General features: G+C 33.4%; 1 protein-coding gene across 1 annotated transcript in view; it reads left to right on the top strand.

Annotated features, from left to right (window-relative positions):
• Nucleotides 1–12,376, top strand: part of ADGRV1 (adhesion G protein-coupled receptor V1) — a gene marked incomplete at its 5' end in the record, with an annotated part of 585,014 nt that overhangs the window by 72,803 nt on the left and 499,835 nt on the right. Inside the window, 3 exon segments of the mRNA XM_079143469.1 lie at nt 1,019–1,158; nt 2,691–3,300; nt 11,611–11,826. Coding sequence (XP_078999595.1) covers nt 1,019–1,158; nt 2,691–3,300; nt 11,611–11,826 — 966 coding nt within the window.

Genomic DNA, 12,376 nt, shown 5'->3' with positions numbered 1-12,376 from the left:
TTTTGAATACCTAAAAAAAGTTAAGTAGAATACTTGTATTTTCATGTTAAATGTACCACATTTACTTCCTGTACAAAAAGAACCAGAGTCTTTATAGGTAACATTTAATCAAAACAAGTGGGAAAAAGGAATTAGGAAGAAAATAAATTAGGAGAAAAAGTTATCAATTAATAGGGGACAATTGAAAAGAAGATGCCTTTTAAAGTAGATTCATATACAAACACGATTCAGCTTTTTACCTCAAATATTTTGACATGTGGATAGAATATTTAGAATATTTGCATCCTGCAAGAGAGTACTTTCTAACTCTCAAATGTTCATGTTGGAACTCATGTTTCCATCTCTCTCATTCTAACTTTCATCAGTGTGTCATGTAACCTGTACACTATTACTTTTAAAATAGTTCATATTCTTGTCTGCAGACATTAATAAAACATAAAGAGTGAAAATGTTTATTAGGAAAACTTTAAATTCTTCCTTAAATCTTAGCATGGTCTATTTGGGATCAGAGTGATAAATCGATATTATAATATGATGCAAAAAATAGATTCAGAGTTAATGCATATTGGAAACCAAGAATCTGTTCATTCCAGTTGACTAAAATCATGGGGAAACTTACTGTTTCATAAAGGTTAGAGTAATTCTGACTCATGTTCTTTTGAGATCAGCAAAGATTGTGGGAGACCTTCCTTACATACATTGTGTGGAAGAAGTTCTCTTTCATAGAGAAAAAAAAAGTAAAAGAAGTTTTACTTATTTATCTCCAAGAGTTTATGCAACATTTGTATCTCACATTGGTGCCAAAATAGAGAAAGGTCATAAAAACATGACTATGTATGGCAACTTTTGTTTCTGCCTTTCTTTCTAAAACACATTAGAATGTATTCAGTCAATGGAACAGCTCTTTTCATAAGTAGTTTCTTGGCCTTTCCTATTATTTGTCAATTACTGATTAACATTCTTTTTTTTTTTTTTTCTTTTTCTTTTTTTTTCTGTTTGTTGGAACTTGTTCATGCAGCCAGTCTAGGAGTGGCTTCCCAGATTCTAGTGACAATTGCAGCCTCTGACCATGCTCATGGTGTGTTTGAATTTAGCTCCGAGTCACTCTTTGTTAATGGAACGGAACCAGAAGATGGATATAGCACTGTTATGTTAAATGTGAGTACCTTTTCTCCTCCATTCCTATACACTTTCTCTTCTTATAAAATTGTTTTATTATATTATGAAAGTGTGTTTTATGCTTTCTTTTTGTGTGAGTTGGTAAAAAGAAATGAAGCTATTGATGTAGACATTATGAATAATTGAATAGTCATTTGGCATTTGTCTTTGTGTTTAATTTTTCATATGACTATTTTTCTGAGATTTCCTCATGCTTTTAGGAATATAATGGAATGTACTATTTGTATTTAACTTGCACAGATGTTTTAGTTCAGATAGGCTGTGATAACAAACTTGTCCAAAATCTCGGGCTTAGTACAAAAAAAATTTGTTTTTCACTCATGGTATATGTCCAACCTAAGTTGAAACGGATTTCTGATCATCAGTCACTTTAAGGACAAGGACTACAGTTGGCTATATCCCAACCTTCATAAAAGAGACAAGAAATGTGGGTGTTGAGAACTACATACTAGCCTTAGAGCTTCTTTGTGGAATCAGTTTATATCATTTCTACTTAGATTTCCATGGTCAAAGCAAAGTGTATGGCCATACCTAATGTCAGTATGTAAAGTGCAGGTCTCTTGTCCAGAAGGAAGGAAAATCCAAAACATTTGTGAACACCAATAATAATGATAACAATTCTATTTGATATGTGTGTATATCTACTCTGCTTTGTTCCAACAGAAATTAGGAAGTGTTCTGTTGCTTAGTGACTCAACATCCTCAGGTTTTGTACAGTGAAGAATGATAACTCAAACACATTTGTTTTAGAGTTATTGTATTTCTGTATTATTGTGGCAGATATTCAATAAACTTTAAATAAATTGAGCAACTTCAGAAATAAAAACTACCCAAGAAAGAAAAATAGTAAGGGAGAGGATCACATTTTTATAAAGTTATTGTCTAGAATTTAACATCATCTTATCTACAAATACACATGATTTTGGAAAATAAGGAATAATTTTAAAGATTTTAATTTTTAATATGTTGATGAAAACATTTCTTGCCTCTTAGATATATTGCATTATACTTAAGTCAAGTGTGTTTTTGATATTTGTTATATCAAAGATTAAAGAAAATATGATTTCTTTTAAAGATGAATTTTTTGGCTAATTTTCCAGAAAGATAGCACCCATCCATTCTGTACAATGAAGTATGCATCATGTTATGCAGTAAATGTAGAAACTTTCAATAGGATATGCTTAAATACAATGTTTATAGTAACATTCGGTTCATTAGTATTATGTATTATAACTCCACATGTGATACAGCTAAAATTTAATCAGAAGCTAAAAACTTTTAATCAAATTGTGATTTCATGTAACAATAATTTTTTAAATATTCTCTATTCTAAGACTCTCTCAGGATCTTCAGGGATGTGTAATGTATGCTCCCTGACTTTAATAATCTTATAACTTTGGAAGTTTATGTAAAGTTAAAATTTATTATGGTCTTGTCAATATGTACATGTAAATCTCTAGGTCAATGGTTTCAATTTCTCTGTTGAAATATTTTAAAACTATATTTTACAGGTTGTAAGGAGTTATGGAGCTCTATCTCCAGTGACTCTGCATTGGAATATAGACTCTGATCCTGATGGGGATCTTGCCTTCACCTCTGGCAACATCACCTTTGAGACTGGACAGAGGAGTGCCCACATCACAGTGGAAATATTGCCAGATGAAGATCCAGAACTGGATAAGGCATTCTCTGTGTCAATACTCAGTGTCTCCAGTGGTTCTTTAGGAGTTCATACTAATGCCACATTAACTGTTTTGGCTAGTGATGATCCTTATGGGGTATTCATTTTTTCTGAGAAAAATAGACCTATTAAAGTTGAGGAAGCAACCCAGAACATCACATTATCAATAATAAGGCTGAAAGGCCTTATGGGTAAAGTCATGGTCTCTTATGCTACAGTAGAGGATATGAAAAAACTACCTTATTTTCCACCTAATTTAGCCAGAGCAACTCATGGAAGAGACTATATATCAGCTTCTGGATTTGCTCTTTTTGGAGCTAATCAGAGTGAGGCCACAATAACTATTTCAGTTTTGGATGATGATGAACCAGAAAGGTCGGAGTCTGTGTTTATTGAACTACTCAATTCTACTTTAATAGAGAAAGTACAGAATCGCCCAAGTAAGTATACATTCGTGTCCTGCCAAAATTATAAATTTAGAATTGGGTATAACAGAAAATTTTATAAAAATTGTAAGCTTTCACTTTGAAAGAATCATCTTACGGAAGTTTTATCTATAAGAAAACTGGAAGTGAAACACATTTTTTTCTTAGAAATCATGTTTTAGAAGTCCATTACATTCCAAGAGTAAATTTTAGAAGCTTCTGTGTAATCTGTGTATAATTGACCTCTGGTCCTATTATACTATATATTGTACTTACAGTTTCAAAGTATTCTGGAATCTTATCTGGTGAGTCCAAGGCTAGTCCTAGTAAAAAGAGCCTTAGATCCCTTCACCTTTATCCACTTTTGGGAGATTCATTAACCAACCAAAGTTCTTCATATTGGCAAGAAATGTGTATGAGGGAAGGGTGACTAGACAATGTAGAGGTAGGAAATTGTGAAAATTTGTGTAGCAACATAATCTTAAGATTCTAAGATTAACATGTTGACTTAGCCTAAAATATAAGATTCCAAGATTAGCATTTAAGGCTTTTTACAAGTAAGTTTCTTCACCTGACTATTAACAACTGGGTGAATGTATTATATGTGGCAAACCACATTCTTACTATAATGAATGTAATTGTAGTCCAGGGTTATAGAGAAAATTTACAATTGCTAATATTAAATCTTCAAATACAGTCAAGATTAAAAAGTCTTACACCATACCCCTCACTTTTTTAAAAGCTGGATTTCGGATCAGTTATAATAACAGAGAAATTAAAATAATATTTAGTCTTATTAAGTAAGAAATAGAGAACACACCCTGAATTGTATTGAAATAGAAATAAAACCAAAAGGGATTATGATATAGGGTGATGATGTGATATAGGATGATGATATGATGTAGAATAAATAAAGAACAGTTAAGCTCTAATATGTATGATAGTGACTCAACATTTTTTATTTTTTATTTCTTCTTTTTTTAAAAAAATTATAGTTGTAAATGGACCCAGTACCTTTATTTTATTTATTTTTATGTCATGCTGAGAATCGAACCTAGTACCTCATACATACTAGACAAGTGCTTCACCGTTGGGCTACAACCCTAGCCCCTTATTTCTTCTTTTTAGTTATACATGAGAACAGAATGTATTTTGACATCTCATGTATACATGAAGTATAACTTCCCATTCTTGTGGTTTTACATGATGTGGAGTAGCACTGCTCATTGTGTTCATATATGAACATAAGAAAGTTATGTCCAGTTCATTCTACTGTCTTTCCCATTCCCATCCCCCATCCCTTCTTCCCATTCCCCCTTGTCCAATCCAGTGAACCTTTACTCTTCTTCCCTCCTCTCTGCCTACTATGGATTAACATCCATATGTCAGAGAGAACATATAACCTTTGGTTTTTTTGGGGACTGGTTTATTTCATTTAGCATGAAAGTCTCCAGTTTCATCCCTTTACCAGCAAAAGCCATAATTTCATTCTTCTTTAAGGCTAAGTAATACTCCACTGTGTGCATGTGCCTCATTTTCTTTATCCATTCATCTATTGAAGGACACCTAGGTTGATACATAGTTTAGCTTTTGTGAATTGAGCTGCTATGAACATCGATGTGGCACCATTACTGTAGTGTTTTGATTTTAAGTCCTTTAGGTATATGTGCAGAGTGGGATAACTGGGTTAAAGGGTGCTTCCATTCCAAGTTTTCTAAGCAATCTCCATACTGCTTTTCAGAGTGTTTGCACCATTTTGCAGTCCCACCAGCAATGTATGAGTGTATCTTTTTCCCCAAATCCTCACCAACATTTATATTTATTTGTATTCTTAATAATTGCCATTCTGACTAGAGTGAGATGAAATCTCAGTGTAGTTTTAATCTGCATTTCTCTATTTGCCAATTATGTTGAACACTTTTTCATGTATTTGTTGATCAATTGCATTTCTTCTTATATGAAATGTCTGTTCCATTCCTTTACCCATGTATTGATTGGGTTTTTTGTTGTTTTGGTGTTCAGTTTTTTGAGTTCTTTACATACCTTGAGATTAATGCTCTATCTGAGTCGCTGGTGGCAAAGATTTTCTCCCATTCTGTAGGCTCTCTGTTCATGTTCTTGTTTCCTTTGCTGAAAACAAGCTTTTTAGTTTGAATCCATTCCATTTATTGATTCTTGATTTTACTTCTTGTGCTTTCAGAGTTTTGTTGAGGAAATCATTTCCTAAGTCAACATGATAGAGATTTGGGCCTACTTTTTCTTTCTAGTAGGCACAGGGTCTCTGGTCTAATGTCCAGGTCCTTGATCTATTTGGAGTTCAGTTTTGTGCAGGGTGAGAGATAGGGGTCTAATTTTCTTTTATTACATATGGATTTCCAGTTTTCCCAGAACCATTTGTTAAAGAGGCTACTTTTCTCCAATTTATGTTTATGGCGCCTTTGTCTAGTGTGAGAGCTGTATTTATGTGGGTTTGTCTCTGTGTCTTCTGTTCTTTACCATTGGTCTTCATGTCTGTTTTGGTGCCAATACCATGCCCTTTTTGTTACTATAGCTCTGTAGTATAATGTAAGGTCTTGTTTGTGATGCCTCCTTCTTCACTTTTCTTGCTGAGGATTTCTGTGTCTATTCTGGGTCTCTTATTTTTCCAAATGAATTTCATTACTGCTTTTCCAATTTCTCTGAAGAATGTCATCGGAACCTTAATAGGAATTACATTAAATCTGTATAGCGTTTTTGGTACTATGGCCATTTTGACAATATTAATTCTGCCTATCCAAGAACATGGGAGATCTTTCCATCTTCTAAGTTCTTTAATTTCTTTCTTTAGTGTTCTATAGTTTTCATTGTAGAGGTCTTTCACCTCTTTTGTGAGATTGATTCCCAAATATTTTATTTTCTATGAGGCTATTGTGAATTAGATCGTGTTCCCAATTTCTCTTTCTGTTCATCCATCACTGATGTATAGGAACACAATTGATTTGTGGGTGTTAATTTTATATCCTGCTACTTTGCTGAATTCATTTATGAGTTCTAGAAGTTTCCTGGTGGAGTTTTTTGAGTCTTCTAAATATAGAATCATGTCATCAGCAAATAATGATAGTTCGAGTTCTTCTTTTCCTATTCATTTTCCTTTAATTTCTTTCTTCTGTCTAATTGCTCTGGCTAGAGTTTCCAGGACTACATTGAATAGAAGTGGTGAAAGATGGTATCCCTTTCTTGTTCCAATTTTTAGAAGGAATGCTTTCAATTTTTCTCCATTTAGAATGACATTGGCCTTGGGTTTGGCATATATAACTTCTACAATGTTGAGATGTGGTCCTCGTAGTTTTTCTAGTGCTTTGAATATGAATGGATGCTGTATTTTGTCACATGCTTTTTTTTTGCATCTATTGAGACAATCATGTGATTCTTATTTTTAAGTCTATTGATGTGATAAATTGCATTTATTGATTTCTGTATGTTGAACCAACCTTGCATCCCTGGGATGAACCCCAGTTGATTGTGGTGCACTATCTTTTGAATGCAATTTACCAGTATTTACCAAAAATTTATTAAGAATTTTTGCATTTATGTTCACCAGGGATATTGGTTTGAAATTTTCTTTCCTTGATGTGTCTTTTTCTGGTTTTGTTATCAGGGTGATACTAGCTTCATAGAATGAGTTTGGAAGGATTCCCTCCTTTTCTATTTCATGAAATAATTTGAGGACGATTTATTGGTGTTATTTGTTCTTTAAAGGTCTGGTAGAACTTAGCAGAGAATCTGTCTGGTACTGGGCATTTCTTTCTTGGCAGGCTTTTGATGAAGTCTTTAATTTCTTTGCTTGAAATTGATCTGTTTAAATTTTCTTTGTCCACCTGATTCAATTTGGGTAGGTTATATATCTCTAGAAATTTGTCAATGTCTTCAAGATTTTCTATTTTATTGGAGTATAAATTTTCAAAATAGATTCTGATTATCATCTGTATTTCTGTAGTGTACATTGTGATGCTTCCTTTTTCATCATGAATTTTAATAGTTTGAGTTTTTTCATCATGAATTTTAATAGTTTGAGTTTTCTCTCTTTCTCTTCATTAGCTTGGCTAAGGTTACTCCAATTTTATTGGTTTTTTTTTTTTTTTGAAAGAGTTGACTTTTTGGGGGGAGACTGGGGATTTAATTCAGGGGCACTCTACCACTGAACCACATCCCCAGCCCTATTATTTAGAGACAGGGTCTCACTGAGTTGCTTAGTGCCTCCCTTTTGCTGAAGCTGGCTTTGAACTCATGATCATCCTGCCTCAGTCTCCCAAGCTGCTGGGATTACAGACAAGTACCAGTGTGCCTGGCCATAACCAACTTTTTTTCTGTCAATGCTTTGGATTATTTCTTTTGTTTCAGTTTTATTAATTTCAGATGTTTTTAATTATTTCCTGTCTTCTACTGCTTTTGGTGTTGACTTTTTCTTTTTATAGGGCTTTGAGATGTAGTGTTAGGTTATTTATTTGTTGACTTTCTATTCTTTTAATGAATGAGTTCAATGCAGTGAACTCTTCTCTTAGCACTGACTTCATAGCGTCCCAGAGATTTTGATATATTGTATTGCTATTCTCATTTACTTCTAAGTACTTTTTAAATTTCATCCCTGATTTCTTAGTCTCTCCAGTTATCATTCAGTAGTGTATTACTCAGTCTCCAGGTGTTAGAGTAGCTTCTGTTTTTTATTTTATCATTGATTTCTAATTTCATTCCATTATGATCTGATAGGATGCAAGGTATTGTTTCTAATTTTTTGTATTTGCTAAGAATTGCCTTGTGGCCTAAGATATGGTCTATTTTAGAGGAGATTCATGTGCTGCTGAGAAAAAAGTGTATTCAATCATCAATGGATGAAATATTCTATATATGTCTGTTAAGTCTAAATTATTAATTGTATTCTTTAGTTCTAGAACTTCTTTATTTAGTTTTTGTTTGGAGAATATATCCATTATGAGAGAGGTCTTTAAAAGTCTTTCTTGGTAGGTGTTTGATGGCATCTTCAATTTCTATGTTGTTCTATTTGATTATTGAAATTGAGAAGGGTTTGTTTGATGTACATAGATGCTCCATTGTTTAGGGCATAAATATTTATGATTGTCATGTCTTGTTGATGTATGATTCCTTTAAGCAGTATGAAATATCCTTCTTTATCCCATGTGATTAACTTTGGCTTGAGGTTCACTTTGTCTGATATGAGGATAGAAACCCCTGTTTGTTTACAAGATCTATGTGAATGATATGTTTTTTTTCCTCCATATTTTTACCTTAAGTCTGTGGATATCTTTGCCTGTGAGGTGAGTCTCTTGGAGACATCATGTTGTTGGGTCTTGTTTTTTAGTTCAGTCTGCCAGTGTGTGTCCTTTGATCGATGGGTTTAGGTCATTTACATTCAATGTTACTGAGATATGATAGTTATTCCCTGTCATTTTGATTTATTTCTGTTTTTAATTTGAATTTGTTTCTCCATTGATTCACTGTTCTTTTAGTGTAGTTCCTCCCTTTGTTGGTTTTCACTTTTAATTTTCATTTCTTCTTCATGCACTACCTTATATGTTCTATAGTGCAGTCTTTCTAGTTGTGAATTCTTTTAACTTTTGTTTATCGGGGAAAATTTTTTTTTCATCATCAATTCTGAAGGTTCATTTTGCTGGGTATAGTATTCTTGATGGCATCCATTTTCTTTCAGAGCTTGGTATATATTATTCCAAGACCTTCTAGTTTTGAGGGTCTGGGTTGAAAACAACAACTTAGTTCTAGATTGGTTTCCTGCTAAATGCTACCTGTCATTTGTATCTGACAACCTTAAAAGTCTGTCCTTATCTTTCTTTATGTATGTTAGGCATTTTTATAATAATGCACCTTGGTGTGGGTCTGTTGTAATTTTGTATATTTGGGGTCCTGTAAGCCTCTTGTATTTGATTTTACATTTGATTCTTTAGGTTTGGGAAATTTTCTGATATTATTTCATTGAAAAGATTGTGCATTCTTTTTGTTTGTATCTCTGAGCCTTTATCTAACCCAATAAATCTTAAATTTGATCTTTTCAGGTTATCCCATATTTCTTGAAATTTCTGTTCATGATCTCTTCTTATCTTTTCTCCATGGTCAACTTTGTTTTCAAGATTATATATTTTGTCTGCATTGCCTGAAACTGTCTTCGAAGTGATCTACTCTATTGATGGTGCTTTCAATTTAATTTTTAATTTTTAATTAATTCCTTCATTTTGAAGATTTCTGCTCTTTTTTTTCAGAATCTTTATCTATTTATTGAAGTGGTCTTTCATTTCCTGTATCTTCTATCATTTCACTCCTTATAAGGTCCGTTACTTTGCAGGTCACTTTAACTATGTATGTTCTGAACTCCTTTCCTGACATTTCTTCCACTGTGGTGTCAAAGGATTTTGTTATTGGAGTATCTTGATTTGTTTGGGGGCATTTGTTCCATGGTTTTTGTGTGTCTACCCACCCAGCAGAATGAATCTAAGGCAGTAGAGTTTCTACCCTGTGAACTTATGATGTCCCTGAAGATTTCCAGTACCTCACTGTTTAGGGGGAGACAAATAATAACAAGAACCAATGCACACAATATATAACATTAAACCAAATAGTTCCTACTATGACATCTAGAATGTTAATTTTCACAATAAGCAGAAATGATGTGATCAGTTATTGTCTACAATAAAAACAGCAAGTTTGTCAAAGGTTTACAATTTCAAATGGTGTACACAGAGAGAAAAGAAGTGATACAGGATGTGATGGTTATTAGGAAGGAGGAAAGAAGATAGATGTAAATAATTAAAGGAAAAGCGAAAGAGAGAACAATAGAGTTAGACTATTAGTGAAAGAAAGAATCAAGCAAAACAGGTCAGGTAAGGGAAATATATATATATATATATATATATATATATATATTTATGTAAAGTGAAAATTTTAACAATTAAAAATAAAAGAATATAAAACAAAACTAAAATATACCAATTAAACTCCTAGACCTCAAAAAACTGATCCATAAAAAATAGCTGGCTTCAAAAATGTTTGCTAAGAAATTGTCTGCTTTATTGATTTCATGCCACAGAATAGCCCGGAAAGCAACCTCTTCTCTTCAGCCATTTTGAAAACCTAGTGATTCAAATTTTAATAGACATATGGGTATAGGACCTGGTAGGATCTTTACTGCTCTATTCTGAATGTAATAATCAACTTCCATGGAGAAGTAGCACAATGTAGGAGGAGCAACTATCAGCACCTGGGTTTCGGTACAGGGCAGGTGCCCCGTGGTGGAGAGCCAAAGGTCTGATAGCTGGTGTGGTGGGAATCATAAATAGGAAGCAGGAAGTGAGGCAAGCTATTTTGTATGCCTTTGTATTGTATCTGACAAGTACTAGTAGAAGAACTTACATGAGTTTCTCAAATTCTTTGTGAATTCCTCTCTGCTGAACAATATATGTCTGTCTTTATCTGTCTCAGTAGATGAATGGATAAGAAAATATGGTATAGATACACAGGAGATATTACTTGACTCTCAGAGAGAATGAAATCCTACTATTTGTGGCAAAATGGACGGAATTAGGGAACTTTATCGTAAGTGAAATAAGCCAGGCACAGAAAGACAAATACTGCATGTTCTTCTCATATGTAGAAGTTAAACACATTGCTCTCAAAGAAGGGTGTAGATTTCTAGAGTGATTAGTAGAAACTAGGAAAGTTAGTAAGGAGGGGAGAGAGGGGGAGGTTGGATCATAGGTATCCAAATACAGTTAGATGGGAGGAGTAAGTCGAGGTGTTCTGTAGTGCATTTGGGTGATGAGAGTCTGCAGCTGGTCTTTGAGCTCAAGGAACTTACAAGGAAATGACTTTCCTACCTAATTTTGTAACTGGAATGCTGATTTTCTTTAATGGCATGGTGGCAAACTTATTAGAAGCATATAATTCTGTAGGCTCATTATGACTTGTAATATTATGTAAATTATTGACTAATTATATTTGAATAATTTCACCCCTTTTAAGAAATTTTCAATACTTTTAAACATATTCCTGTAAGATAATCATTCATTCCTTTGCTAAACTTTTACAATAAAAGAAATAAAACTCCCTAGAACGTAAGATGGAAGAGAGCAGGGATTTTCTATTTACTTTATTTTTTTTATTTCCAATGTCTAGTTTAATGTTGGTGCATAAACATATTTAAATCCTTTGAAATATCAATAGCAGAGAGAGTCATTTGACTGATGGAATCTTGCTGATGCTTCTTGATGACTTTTAACCAGATTTTAGAATTTTGATATATTAACTTTTCTTCTGTTTTAGTTCCTAATTCTCCACGCCTGGGGCCTAAGGTAGAAACCGTAGCCCATCTAATTATCCTTGCCAATGATGATGCATTTGGAACCCTTCAGCTCTCAGCCCCAGTGGTTCGAGTGGCAGAGAATCATGTTGGACCCCTTATCAATGTGACTAGAACAGGAGGAGCATTTGCAGATGTTTCTGTGAAGTTTAAAGCTGTGCCAATAACTGCAGTTGCTGGTAAGAAAAGATATCTAAGAAGCAGCAAAGTGTTTTAGAGGGTCATGTGTCCTGATTAACAAAGCCACTTAAGTACATAATTAGAAAAATCAACTAGAAAGCATCAATATTTTTCCATCTGTTTAGACACTAATTTAAAGCTTTTATATATCTATGACTTCAAATTGGTAGAATTTGTGAAAAACCATGGTAATATTGTATAAAAATTCAAAAGTTATGATGGCTAAAATATACACAAGCCAAAGTAAAGTAAACTAAGAATGTCATTGACTTTCTCTGTATTTATTTTTTTATTTTTTGAAAGAGTTTCATTAATCACTACTGAGGAATGCAGGAAAAAATGAGGAGCCATTCATTTTGGTTCTTTGCAATAACCTTGTCTCTGGACACCTGCCTTTTTCTTGCTTGTTTATTTATTTATGAAGACTATGGAAGAGACAATGGTCAGCACTGACTATTTTATGTATAAACAGAATGATTTGACTGCCAAATGCACAACATTAGGAGACTGCCTTCTTAGGTAGTGGAGATCCAGCAGTTGAAGGGAGAA

This window comes from Sciurus vulgaris, assembly GCF_902686455.1.
Source record: "Sciurus vulgaris genome assembly, chromosome: 6".
Taxonomy (NCBI): Eukaryota; Metazoa; Chordata; class Mammalia; order Rodentia; family Sciuridae; genus Sciurus; species Sciurus vulgaris.
Note: the sequence above shows the minus strand (reverse complement) of the source record. Positions and strands in the feature narration are given on the sequence as shown.